Source organism: Centrocercus urophasianus, unplaced genomic scaffold (assembly GCF_019232065.1).
Source record: "Centrocercus urophasianus isolate 14NV4802_14NV808 unplaced genomic scaffold, USGS_Curo_1.0 seq_10, whole genome shotgun sequence".
Lineage (NCBI taxonomy): Eukaryota > Metazoa > Chordata > Aves > Galliformes > Phasianidae > Centrocercus > Centrocercus urophasianus.
In genome coordinates this window covers 81285318-81299402 of record NW_024884142.1, presented here as the reverse complement: position 1 = coordinate 81299402, position 14085 = coordinate 81285318, and the positions used below count along the sequence as shown (strand labels likewise).

General features: G+C 44.9%; 1 protein-coding gene across 1 annotated transcript in view; it reads right to left on the bottom strand.

Annotated features, from left to right (window-relative positions):
• The window catches only part of SERTAD4 (SERTA domain containing 4), a 6957-nt gene extending 6024 nt beyond the window's left edge, over nucleotides 1–933 (bottom strand). Inside the window, 2 exon segments of the mRNA XM_042819765.1 lie at nucleotides 308–587; nucleotides 589–933. Of these exon segments, the coding sequence (XP_042675699.1) occupies nucleotides 308–587; nucleotides 589–933 (625 nt within the window).
• Nucleotides 934–14085: the final 13152 nt, after the last annotated feature.

Below are 14085 nucleotides of genomic sequence, written 5' to 3'. Positions count from 1 at the left end.
CGGGGGCGGTGGGGCCGGGGCGGCCGCAGGCGGGCGGCTCCCAGAGGGCGCGGTAGGCGGCGAGGTCGGCGGTTCCCTCGGCGGCGCTGGGGCGGCCCAGCCGCTGCATGGGCAGCACCAGGGTCATGGCGGGCGCCGGCTCCTGCAAGGAAGCAGCGCGGTGAGCGCCCCGGCACCCCTCCTCCTGGCCGCCCCGACCCCGCGGCAGGCACCTACCGGCGGATGTCAGACAGACGCACGCCCCAAGCCCCCTCCCGCCGCTCCCAGCCCCGCTCCGCCGCCCCCGCCCGGCCCCGGCGGCGCTCACCCGGCGGCGCGGACCCGCTCAGTCGCTGCCCATCCTCCGCCGCTGCGGCTGGCACGGCGCGCCGGCACCGACGGACGCGGGTTGGGTGCGTGTGTTGTGGCGTGCGGGAGGGCGCGGAGCGGCGGGGATCGCGTTTCTTTCTTCCTTTCTGCCTCCCTCCCTCTCTGCCTCCCTCCCTTCTTCCCTCCCTCCCAACCTCCCTCCCTCCCAGTGGAGAGGAGCACAGACTCCAGCAGTTGTTTCCACTCGCCCCGCTCGGGCCGCGCTGGCTCTGCCTCCAAGGCAAAACACAGGCACCAAATTGGCTGCGGCTCCGCGCCGCCGCTGGCGGCCCCGGGGGGGCGGCCCGGGCGGGGCGGGGCGGGGGCGGCTGCGGAGCGAACTTCGCGCGGGGCCGAGGGCTGAGCGCGGCCGCGGAACAATGAGCCGGGCGCGGCCCTTCCCCTCCTCCTCCTCCTCCTCCTCCTCCTCCTCCTCCTCCTCCTCCTCTTCTTCTTCTTCTTCTTCCTTCTCCTCTCGGCCCCCCGCGGCGGGACGGGGCCGCGCAGGTGGCAGTACCCCGCGGGCGGCTCCAGGAAACGCACCGCGGTGAGAGGGGGGAACGCAGCGTCGGCATCTGCCGCCATCGGGCCGTGCCTTGGGCGAAGAACCGCGGACGCGGGGATGGGGAGCCCATGAGCAGCTCCGGTGCGCAGCGTGGGCCTCGCACCCCTCGCACCTTCTGTTCCCGGCGGAGTGCTGGCACGAAGAGCGCTGGCTGACTCCGTTGGCTGAAAGCGGGGCCAAGAGAGCTGCTGAGAGCCGCCGAGCGGCCGCGTTTCTTGTTCCAAAGGGTTCTGCTGCCGTTAGAAGCACCCGTGGGCTCCTCTCCTCAGTCTGCGCAAGGAGTTGCCCACAGGGAGCCGTTGAAATCCAGCACTCGCCCTCTAGGAATAAGGGCTGGGGGCAGCTGATCGCTGCACCAGGGAGAGGTCAGGATACCTCCTCTGGATGGGTTCAGCATCCCTTTGTGGGATTGTTTTATGAGAATGAAATCAGAGTCAAGAATTTTGGCTGTGCCTTCTATTACATGTCTCATCGCCAGTGGGTGCTTCTGTGCTTCAAAAGACACACGGGAGGGAAGGAAGGGAGGAAGGAAGTGTTGGGGTGCCCTCTCCACAGCTCTGCTGATTTGTCTTGAAGAAGAGGCTGCTCCGGACAGCCTGGAGAGCAGCCGGGCTGCTTCTGCTGTGCACAGCAGGAACCGAGGCGGGGCAGCCACCTCCCGCTGACAGCTGCCTGCCCTGTGAATTTGCCACGCGCTCAGATGGAACAGAAACAAGGCATAAAGAACAGAGCTTCCCGAGGAGGAAAAAATATAAAGCCCAAATCCCAAAGCGAGCTGGTATGCTCTGCATGCTCTGCAAAGCCACTTGGCTACAAAAGGAGCCCCATTTTGTAGCCAAGGAATTGCAGACGGGCAGAGCAGCAGCCTTCCCCAGGGCTCAATATGCCCACTGGGCTTCCAGAAGTGCCAGTCTCCAGCTGCTTGTGGCCATGTGGGAAGGTCAGAGTGACGCCAGGGTGATGCTGGGCCAGGGGCTGAACTCTCAGCCCCTTCTGAGTGCTTCAGCCAAAGCACGTGGGGATCAGGGCTGCAAGCAGAGCCAGAGCCCATCGTGCCCCCATCAACCCATCCCCTTTGGGTTACGTCATTGTAGGCGATAGAGGGACTCCATCCCAAATCCTATTCAACTCAGTGAGACTGTGCAGAACAGCACACACATTGTTCCATTGCCATTAACACCACTGGAAATAAAGGGTGAAAGATTCACATTGGTGCATACAATGCATTCGCCACACAAAATCACAGTGAAAGGCCAACACTTGGGCCTTTGTCCCATTCTGGAAAGCCATTTGGGTGCCTCACATGGCTGCAGCAGCACAGTGAGCACCCGCTGCCACCACCTCTGCTGCCATTCTGACATGCCAAGACATTACAGCAGCCCCAAGGTTGAACTTCACAGTGCACAGCTTCACAAGCACACAACTGCACAGTGGGACTACTCCCAGCCACTGCTCTACTCCACTCGCTGGGGTGTTCCTTTGCAGCCATTGTGATGTTAATGAGGGAGCTGTAATGATGCCATTCACATATAACAAGCCTGATGGGATGGCAGTGAAAAGGGCTTTTTATGCACATCCAGAATGCCTCTAGAAAAAAAAAGAAACCAACAAATATGAAATGCCTGTTAGGATGATGCTGCTGGTCTGTGACATCAAGGATGGAGAATGGACTTGGGATGACTGCTCTTGTCCTGAGGAGAGAGGACAGATTCTGATTGTAGCAGTGGATGGCAGGCAGATGTTGGGAGTACATGGACAGCGTGCCTTGATGTGCCAGAATTTTGAGGAGGAGGAAGTCACAGAGCTGGCAGATTAAAGGGCCTGGATTAAAATGCTCGTTGTTCATGTGGGTATACGTGGAGTCACAGCAGTGCTGTGAACGAAGCTGTGGGATCAGGGACTCACAGTGTACCACAGCGGCCTAACCACAGTGAGCAGAAGCAGAGAGCCAGAGGCGATCCCTGCATCAGGGCTCTGAAAGCAAGGACCAGCACCGTGGTGGGTGGGAAAGCACCTGGAACATCCAGCTCATGGGTCATGCTGGTTTTGAACTGGCAGAACAGCATCTGGGCACCAGCAGAGGTAGTGCTGCTCCTCAACCCCCTAAGGTACAGATGAGATACAGACCAGTGCCAGCCCCAGCATTCTTGCCTGTGCTTTCTAGTCCTCACTCCAGGGCAATTCAAGGAATCCACTGGGTTTTATTTTTTTCTTCAGGGGCAGGACTTACTGCTCTGTTGAAAGGGAATTCACTTGACATCAGGAACAGTGTCAAGATATGGCCTTCCCATGAAAGTGTTTCAAAAGTGTCTTCAATTTCTGCCATCCCAATTTCAAGGATACGAGCCCAGATGCTCTGATGTCTCTTTCTCAATATGGAATTCCAAGCAAATACTTCTCTAACATTCCTAACTCCCACGTTTTTTTCTCTTAATTCTTACAGGTTGAATTCTAGGCAACCTGATCTAGCTGTGGTGTCCCTGTTCATTGCAATGCAGTTGGTCTAGATGGCCTTCAGATGTCCCTTCCAGCTCTATGGATTCTATGATTCTTCCCATAGGAATGTTTCAGAGTCTCTTGGCCCCAGTTTGTCGAGGTTCCCCAATTTTCTTAGCAAGCATATTGTCAGAGAAAAAAACTGAAAACAAATCATTTGACTTCTTATCAGTTGTTTTTCTTTGTTTCTGGTTTCCATGGTGTACTGATAGAAAGAGCTTTCCTTATATGAGGGCTGCTCCAAAAGTAATGCCTTCTATCTTATAATGTTGGCCCACAGTGTCAGAGGCGGATATTGGTGGTGTGGCTGTAGAGGTTGAACCTTCCCCCAAATATTCCATTTGGTCTGCAGAGCACTTCAGCATCCTGGTGGTGAGTGCTGCTCCTGCTGCTGCAGTGACAGCCCCTCTGCTGGGTTACCTTTGGGACAACTTGGCTCTGCACAGGGGCTGGGTGCAGTTATGGTGCCTGGTGGTGGAGAGAAGAGCTGACAGCTTCAGGCTGGGCTGAGGCAGCAGAGCCCAGTGTCATACACGGGGGCTTCCCCAGCCCCAGAGCAGCTTTCCTTCTTTCAGAGAGGTGCCAAGGAAGGCTGCCTCCTGGCTGCACTGCCTTCTGGCATCACGAATTGAGTGTCTGTGGAGCTTAATTGTATCACCTTCTTCACTTTCTGCACACTGAAGAAGGTAAACAGCACAAACAAGAAGTGTTTGAGAACAAAGAGCAAGCTGTCTGCTGCTCAGCCCGCGCTGCTTTCCATGAAGAATGAGTGCTATTATTATTCTTTTACAAGTTTCCTTCTAAGGGAAATAAACACCAAAGGTAGGATTCCAAGGAAATGACTCACAAATATTGGCAACAGGCTCTGAAAATTGGATCCAGTCTTTGCAGAAGCCCTTAGCAGAATGCTAACCCCTCTCATTGCAAAATAAACTTCTCCCATCCGTGCCACACAGCAGCTCTGACGTATGTGTGAAGGGTGGATGGTGGTGGCAGGGCCCTTTTGTTTTTGGTTTTTTTTTTTTTGTTTTTTACTTTTTTCCCAATCCCCTGACATTGTGTTGGATGCAGCCTCCAGTATCTGTGCTCAGCCACCAAGCTGCCCTCCCAGGTGTGCAAAGGTAACCACACTGAGCCTCCTCACCTTGTAGTTCTTAATCAGGGACCCCAGGAACCAGGAAAGCAGGCACTGAAGGATCAGACAGCTGAGCAGAGACATCTTGGCAGCATTACCATCTGCAAACAGAATCGTCTACTTAGCATATTTATTTCTCAGCTGTTTAAGATTTTGAATCATAAACGCATTCTCTGCATCCCTTGTAATGCACACGTTCAAAGGCTCCAGTGCTCTCTCATGTTACTTTTGGGGTTTTGTTTGGCAATGTAAATCTAGGTAGACAAGAGCAATGAAATTTGCGTCTCTCACACTTGCATCTTTCACATGGAATTCCTTTGCAGCTCAGTTCTGCTTAGACAATGCCTTCAGATTAAATAAGATTAAAGATCATTACCTTTGCAAACTCCTATTTAATCACTCCAAACTGAGATGAAGCAAACGGGACTCTAGCATGGAGTCAGACTGTTTCAGACAGTACAGCAGCACAGCGGGATTGTGCAGGTTCCATACTTTTCCATGCATTCCCAAAATTACCATCACCTTTCCTGCTTTGTGATATACACGTAGAAATATCGTCCCTGTAGTCTATGGGCCATCCATGGTGTTCACTGAGTCCATGACTTTGGCCTCCATCTGTCCTAAGAGTCTTTCAGGGCAAGCAGGATGATGCGTGGTGTTGAATTGTTGCATGCTGAATCCAATTCTGGTTCTATCAGAATTCATTCTTCTTTAACCAAGGCAATTCTTACTGTGATACCATTGATAAGGTATATAGCAATCATAGAAGTGATAACATGCGGTATTATAGAGCAGCTAATATCGTACAACTCAAATTATTGACTGTTTTCATGCAATATCAAAATATTAGCAAATTGAGGACCGGTCAGCACAAAGGGAAACAAACCCAGAGGGATACAGCGTGGCACTGAGAGGCATCAGCCCAACCTGGGGACAGCCAGGAGTGGAGCCAAAATCCTATTGCAGGCCTGGGAGAGGTCTGGACAAGGCCACTGGGAATCACCCTGAGCTGGAAGGGTCATTGGCTGTTGATAATTGACTTGTGCATTTCATTATTATGAGCTGGGGAAACACACCCCACATGTATTTAATAAATCAGCCTCTGCAGGGTACATCATCTCAAAAAAGAAAGCCCAACAGCTAAAAATCTGGATGCTGAGGAATATATCGTTCAATTACAAAGTAAATTATATGATCCTCCTGAGTGTGGTTCTGCTCCCAAAAAGCGTTAGTGGCTTCTTACAGCTCCATTGCAATGGGAGAACAATTTCCTTGCTTAGGGTAGCACAGTAAATCAGAAGTAAGAGGTTCTTAAGAAAAATATGTAGGTTGCAATTCATAATCCAAAGGGCAGAAAATGGGTTAAAAAAAAGGTAGAGCACAGCCAACAATTGAGAAATAAATTGGTAGGAGAAATGGTTCTGGGAGCCAGAGTGGGTCACAGTATGTCAAACTGTAGGCTGCATTTGTTGTCTGAAATTATTCTGAAAGCAGAATTATTCCAAGAGTGAAGGATAAGTACCAAAAATAAAATATAAATCAGGAGTATGACTTTGCTGGATTCCAAGTCTGTGTCATCTTGAAAAAATCAACCACTTGCCCAGGTTCTGCTCTCTGTCTGTACACAGGAAAGGCATTGGGGAATTTCAGGAGTCAGTCCGGGCACTAAAGCAAGTTTCTTACTCAGTTTATATAGTGTATATGTTTTTAAACAGCTGTGTTTTTTTCTCTCCAGATCTGATCCAGGCAATACAGAATATCTCTTATTTCTCATATATACCTGTATGAAGGAAGTAATCAGTAAAGCCCAAGATGATGTATCTAAATGTGAGTGCAGATTGTAGATCTGGGTTCTGCTCCCAGGGAACCAGGCAGCAGAAGCAGGTTTACCTGTGTCACCTGGGCAGCTCTGCACATGGGTGTGAGCAGCATGGCCACGATCATCCTGCAGCATGCAGCCCCATCTGCATGCCAGGAGGTACGCATCCCCTGCCATTCAAATTAAATTTTTCTCCAAAAAATTTTTTAAATTAAAAAAAAAAAAAAAAAAGGATGAAAAACCCAACAGATTTGAATTCAGTGTAGTTCACCTCAGTTCGTTAAGGATTTCTTTACTTGCTCAGCAGCTGTTTCTTGGCCTCCACATGAGGGTTAATAAATGAGGCAGCTACTCCTCCTACAGGTCAGCCACACTGAGGTCGTGGCTGTGCAGAAAATGCTCCTGGTGTTTCGGGTGTGTGTTTTTCAGTGCCCAGCCAGGTAGTAGGCAGCCTGGTATATTCCTGGAGAGAATCAAGCATTTGCTGCTTCCCCATTGCAGAAGAGATGAAACCGCAATCAGAATTGTTTGCATTCAGTAAAGATCCTATAAAACATTTTATAAGAGATATAAGAGACAGCTCTTTAACCTCAATGCTGGCCAAATTCCAGCTCAGAAACTGTCTTCCTAGAAGTTCTCCCATTAAATTAGGAGCGATGTATTTGTCTCCTCCTTTGAACTGCTCTCAGCAATGGCCTGAGTTGCTTACAGCTCTGTAGGCTTCAGCGTCACACCAGCTTTGCTCACGGATGGCATAAGGCCATCAGTGCAGGGCTACCTAACCTACAAGGTACAAGGTAGTTCTTGTAAAGTGCCTCAATACACAATTGCAAAAGGAACCACTGAAGTGAAAAACATAACTCCACCTTGTGTCTGAACCAGTTATACGCAGTGACCTACTGAGAAATCCATTGACAAAGAGCATCACCAGAGACAACAAAGGCTGAAGGTCTGAGTACAAACCACTGCACTGGGTTCACAGCTTCAAAATCCACCCTCATGTAAAGAAGAACATTTCCATCCTTAGTACAAGGCAGAAACATTTGTCTCACAATGGTTATATAGACTGTGAACTTGTTGAATCATTCTACAGCTTTTGTTCTTCTGAATGCAGCATTTTCCAGGGATATTTAATTTGGATTGCCCAGAATGACAGTGAACAGTCTAAGTGTATTCTGGTCTTCAGGCTCTCAATCTAATAGATGTTATGTGGCATGTCTACATTTTGAGAAGGCTTTCAGCGAGACGTTACGCATAATTAGAGAGGGTGGGATGGGCGCTAAGGGAAGAACAATTCTTTGAAATATTTCTGGCAGTGAATCACTTACCTAAGGGTGGATCAATCCATCTGGAAAATCCATCCAATTCTGGAACAACCAGAAAGGAAGCTGAGGAGCAGATCAGCGTGCAAGATGTGCGATGGGTGAGTTACCAGCACATTTGCCCACAAGTGCCTGCTTCAGACTTGCCTTCAGCAATCACCACCTCTCAGCTTGCTGGTGCTCCCATGTGGGTCCATGCACCAGCACCCTCCCTCTCACAGGGCTCTCCTGGGGCCTGGGCACAGGGAGAAGCCCACTGTGCACAGTGCCCTCAGGTCAACCTGGGGCTCCACACGAGTCCTGCTGTGAGACCTCTATTCTGGGGGCAGAAGGAAGAAAACAAGAGGGATTGTTATTGGAGATTCAGGAGAACCTCCAACTCAACATTGACAGTACATCATTTTAAATGATGGCATTCCCATGTATTTTCTAATTTAATTGATTTTTCTGAAAGGATGAGTTATACCTCAACTAAGTAGCAATTTCAAGACAACACTCTGTGATGTTCCAAACTTATTTGGAATCAGTTCTGTCTGCCCCTAGGATTTAATTTTCAACAAGTTCGGCAAGATTTTTTTTAAAAATAAGATGAGAAAAGGTTGGATACATTCCTTTCAGGCAACAGTCATCAATGTAAAGTGCCTCCATATCCCTAGATTTTTTCAATTGGTGGTTTCAGAGCCATATTTAGCCAAGTGCTGACCCTTCCCTATGCTCTCTCTCCCCTCCCTGTGCTTGCACCAGCACTCCTCCACACTCAATGCAGTCATACAGGTGGACTGAAAACTGCACTTTACGATCTTGATAGGTTCATCCCGAACCTTCAGCAGCTCTTGCTGGTAGTGAGAATCCCAAAGAGACCACACAACCCAAGTATTCAGCATTATCTTTGGTACCTTCAAACAGAAAAGCATTCTTCAACATATAATACCACATGCTACAATTTCTTTAGAAGACACGCTTTAGAGATGCTGTCTTTTAGCAGAAGCTGCACATCACCCCTACAGATGAATTTCATACGATAGCAGGTCATTCAGTGCCTGGATTTATCAGTGACATGGAAGAAAACTGGAATTTTGGGAACGAAAGCAAGGGACAAGAAGCATTTTGGCCCAAGAAGGGCCAAAATAAGGGTCTCAGCTGAGGCTACAAAACCAGTCTGTATCAAATAGGAAATTAAATGCAACTCCCACTTTCTTGCCCCGTGCTTAGACCAACACATAGCACTTTGCCCTCATGCTGTTTTATTTAAAGGTGTGTTCAAGAGGCTGGAAACAGCCCGATTGCTATTTCCCAACAAGTGCTGCTACTTCACAATATAAAACCAGTTTTGTCAATAGCAGTAGTCTGTGTCTGCTGGCGTAACTTCTGTGTAGTCCAGTAGAGAAACCATGTGCTTGGAAATAAGGAAACATATAGAACTACCTCATCACGTTTGTCAGCTCGGCTGTACATGGAGCAGATGGTGAAGGCTGAATGGTTAGTGCTGTTCCCTAGCCTGTTGGCCTGACACGTATGCTCCTACGTGTTTTAGAGTCTCAGAAAGCTGCAACAAGCTGGTGTGATGATTTGACCCCAGGACTTAGATCTGGGTGCGCTTTCATGACCTTAACCTGGCTGACTGCTTTGGAGCTCTGTTGAACGGTTGGTTGCTTTTTCTCTTTTAATAAATATGAGCGGTCCCTATGCTCTGTATCTCCTGTATTCCTAAGAATACCAGATGTTTTCTGGTAAAGCATTAATTAGCAAAGGTTTGTGGCCAGTGTTTTAGCCTACTGGTATTTTAAGTCTCAGCACAGGCAGGTGCAAATGCTGTGACGTGATGGAAAATGTGTTCCTAGCTCCAATAATTAAACAAGATACAAGCCTCATCTCCTTTGGTAGATTGGCACCTGTTCCCTTTCTTAACTGTTACACTGCTGCAACAGAACTGGTACAACAGGATCAGTTTTAATTACTGATTAAAATCCTTTATATCATTATTTATTGAGATGAATTGGCCTGGTGTTCTGGATTCCTGCTTACAATTAACCTTTAATTGTAAACAGTGGCTACAGAGATTGAATCATTGTCATTACAGCTCTGGAGTTTCTCCAACGTGAATGAAAGATTGAGCTTCCTTATTTTGACCTAGCAAAATTAAAAGCAGAATATCTTTTTTTTTTTTTACTTTTCATAATGCAATGAAATAAAATGAAATGCAATTGGGGGGGGGGGGATTTATTCTGCCTCTAAAATATACATATTAGTTCAACATGATTTTATACTATTTGACAAGAGAATTTTCATTATTAATAAGATGAAATGTAAGGCTTCTAATTAAGTGGAAAACAAACCACTGTAAACTACACTCAGAACACACAAACCTATTAGGTTTTGAATTTAATAATAAATCATTTATCTAAACCCCAAGTGATTTCTTGTGTGATCGTACTTGATGATAATTTATTTCATTTGTACATTTTTAGGCTTCCTTGCTTCCTTTTATCCTTACTATTCCCAATAGCAAATCTGCCTTTTTAAAACCCCTACGCTGAAATGCAGCTACTCAAAATGATAAGCAGGTAACTAAATGCCTTACTATTGCTCTCATTGATTTAAGAAAAATAGGGAAATTTACAAGTAAAACACACGTCTAATGTGAATTGAACACTAAATTAGAATCGCACTGCTGGACTCTAAAAACAACAACACCAAAGAGAAAATGCAGGTTACAGATTTCAGCAGGAAAATGAGAGACGGCCCTTTCCCACAGGAGCTTTGGGAAACGAGTAGCTAGTGACTTCAAAGAGATTCTCAAATAATACCTAATGCGGAATTTGCTGTATGAAGACAACTATTCAGAGAGAGCCTTTGACAAGTGAAGGTACATCTGCATAGAAATGATGCAGTTTGGCTCTGAAACATGTGCCCCTGCACAACAAGCTATTTAGGAACTATGAGCATTAACCTAATTCTGTTCAGCTACCTGTGTGGAACATAGGTGACTAAAAGGTGCCGCACATGGAGCTCAAGCTGGATTTGATACATAATGTATATTAACTCTTTTAGGTTGTGATTTTTGGATAGAACATTGCTGTTCAGAAACGGTGAACAACTATTACCATATTGACTACATATTCCTTTCATTTCTTCCACGTTTTCACAGTTTCATAAATCCTCAGTTTTTAAAGAAATATCTGATAGCTGACATGAATCATGTTTTAGTAGGTCTTGTACCATTTTTTTCCCATATTGACAAGAGTTATCAAATACTTATGACATTGACTAAAGAAAACGGACACACATTAAGTGCTCTTCTTGAAGTTTCTTAACTATCAAATATGCACCAGTTGCCATATGGAATGGCAAGTTATTTTTAAGTATATTGCCTTTTGAAAATGCCAACCTTAAAACTAGCAAGTGCCACATCATCCAGTTTGTAGAAGTCCTAGGATGTGCACAGATGACAAGGGTGGATCCAGATGATTCACTGGGCTATGCTCCTTTCATCTGCAGAAATGGGAAGAAACAATACAAACTCTTTATCCCAAGTCTTCCTAGTTTTAGGATAGGGATGTCTGCTAATACATATTAATATACATATATATCCAGGCATCTGGGCACACTGTAAAGCAGAACTGCCATAAGAGCCCAGAAAACTTTTTTCTAACAGATAACACAAATATCAGAGTAGTATAGAAGTAGTAGAAGTAGAATAGAAGATCTCAGCTGGTTCACAATGACATTATAACTGTTACTTATGGAAAGTGCTTCTTTATGTTTAACTTCCAGTATTTCAGCCTACTTCTGCAGAATGTGGAAGCATTTTAGTTGTGACTGTTCCTGAGAAATACATGTGGGACAAGGAAGGACAAAGAATCATATATAACCCCAGAAGAGAACTGTGTAAAGCCAATTTCCAAAGTCAGTCAGAATTGTCACCTGAGCATGTCTTTATTTGCCAGTATACACATCGTGTTTGTCAGAACATTACCACACTGGTTAATCTAAAATTTTCCAAGTAGAAGATCCATGACACCAATAAAGACTGAGAAATGGATAGGAATTGGGGAAACTTAGGAAATTGGGAAACAGAGGCAAAACTTAAGTTTTTCTTCTAATGCAGACATCAGTTCCAATACTTGACAAAATGTTACTATCTCCTAAAAAATGAAGCCTATTTTGTGTGTTTAAGATCTAATGAATTCCAAAGGAGTTTTAAAAATATTTTTTGCTTTTCTCAAATACTTTCCAGGAATTAAGTCGACATGCAAAAAGCTGATTCCACACACAGAAAATATTTTGAATTAACCAAAGGATATCATTCCTGTCCCCAAACTGACAGAAATGCATTTCACAGAGTAATCAGTGCAAACAGAGAGAGAGCAAACAAAATAGAAAATGGCAGCTACAAAGCTTCAGGTATGCAAAATGACTATTTTAATGTGACAAGTCCACAGTCTGAAAGTATACCATAGCATGTTTTCATCAGACCAACACGGAATTAAAGTTACCTGTGCTGTACAGGTAAATACAATGACAAATGGCTGGTGACATTTTGCCTCTTGCCAAAATCAGAATAGTAGTGGAATGCATACGTTGAAAGACCAGCTTTGTAGTTATTATTAATTTTTTTTTTTAAGTTTTATTTTTTTACAGAAAGAATGCTGAAAACACTAACTGATCTTGCACACTGGAAACCCTCAAGTTGAATATACACTAGCACAAAATGATAAAAGTCGTTTTTTTGCTAGTTAATAATAAAGAAAACAAGAAGTATCTGACATCACACGACTGGAGATGCTGTAGATACAGTGTGACACGTAATTATAAATCCTTCCAGGGATTTGCTATTTGACACCCAATATGCAGATCCACACACTCATTGCCAGAACTCCATTTTTACCTGCTGTGGACTGAGATGCCATGAAAGGAATGTCTTCATCTGGGTTATAATGACAGATTCAAACAAAGTCTTAAGAATTTAATAAGCTACGTAAACAGTTGAAAACAGTCATTCACTTGATGTTACTATCAAAATAAATTAAAAAAAAAAAAAAAAAAAGAATTGTAGAATTGTAATTACTGCTTATTCAACTTAAAAATACAGAGTAGGAAAAGAAGCTTGAGAATCCTGAAAGCAGAGAAAACACAGACTCCAAGATTCTGTACAGAAATGAAAGCACAACAACTAAATCAGCAAATTCAAAAAGGAAAATGAGCACTGATGTTTCATGTCTAAAAAGTTCAGCCAAAGTGCTTTTTATAAAAGCATATAATTAGGAGCATGGTTGGTAACACAACTGCATAATACCCATTTTCTATGATCTTTGATTGACATATAAAAATAATTCTTGCATTTCTGTGCTAAACAGGACTTGCAAATATAACCTCTTCCCTTTAAAACTGTGCTTGGTGTCTTCAATGTTTAAGGCTACACATGCTCTGAATTTCAAGGAAATTCAAGTTGAAACATTAGTTGAAAACCATGTTCTATTACATAAATTATCCAATGACGAGGACACCGGTAGGAAATGTACATATAATGCAGCTTGAGTCTGCTTCCGTACGACCAGTAAATGCTAGACAGTTACTGTACAACACCAGGACTTCAGACAAAAGCTGAGTCTGTTCTCAAAATTGCACACTTCAGATCTATGTATAAAATGAGTAAAATAAGCTCGTTTGACAGCGCTGACTTATGTTTTTGTGATGCGGCTTTGATTAAAAAACACAAACAAATAGAAATCGAGCACATTGCTACTGATACAATAATGCACAACCAGTCAGAAAAGAGGTATCAAATTCTCAGCTGTGAGTCACATTTACAGAAGCTCATTTTGTATTTATTCAAAAAGATGTCTTATGTCATTTCTGTCTTTAAATAATGGTGAGTCAAAACATTGTTTGTCCGAAGAATTAGAAACAGCCTTGGTTCTTTGGTTAACACCATGTGACTTACATCAGACACAGGAATCAGCTGGGGATGAACAGTCGTGTGAGGAGGTTTCTGGAAAGGAGGGATGAGGGAGGAAAGGGGAAAGCCTAAATCTCAAGGAAATGCACTGTGTCAAACTGTACCGCTATTGGAAACCTCCTGTCCTAGGGATAATCAGAGCTCTTGGGTTGCAGTAACATTGCTTACACGTGATACATCAGTTTCTCTACATATTGGTCTCATAAGAAACAAGGCACCGAGTGCATCGGTGGCGTACAGGCAGTATAAAAGTATGCAAGAAAATGCTACATACTGTTCATTTCATACACTTATTAAAAATGTGGTGAATGTGTGCTATCTCTATGTAATATAATGCTTCGCAAACCCAACTCCTTATATCCCAGTGAATGAATTAAAATGTGAAGCACATTTTAATAACCTCACTGACAACAGCACAATTCACTATTTGTTTCACTACAA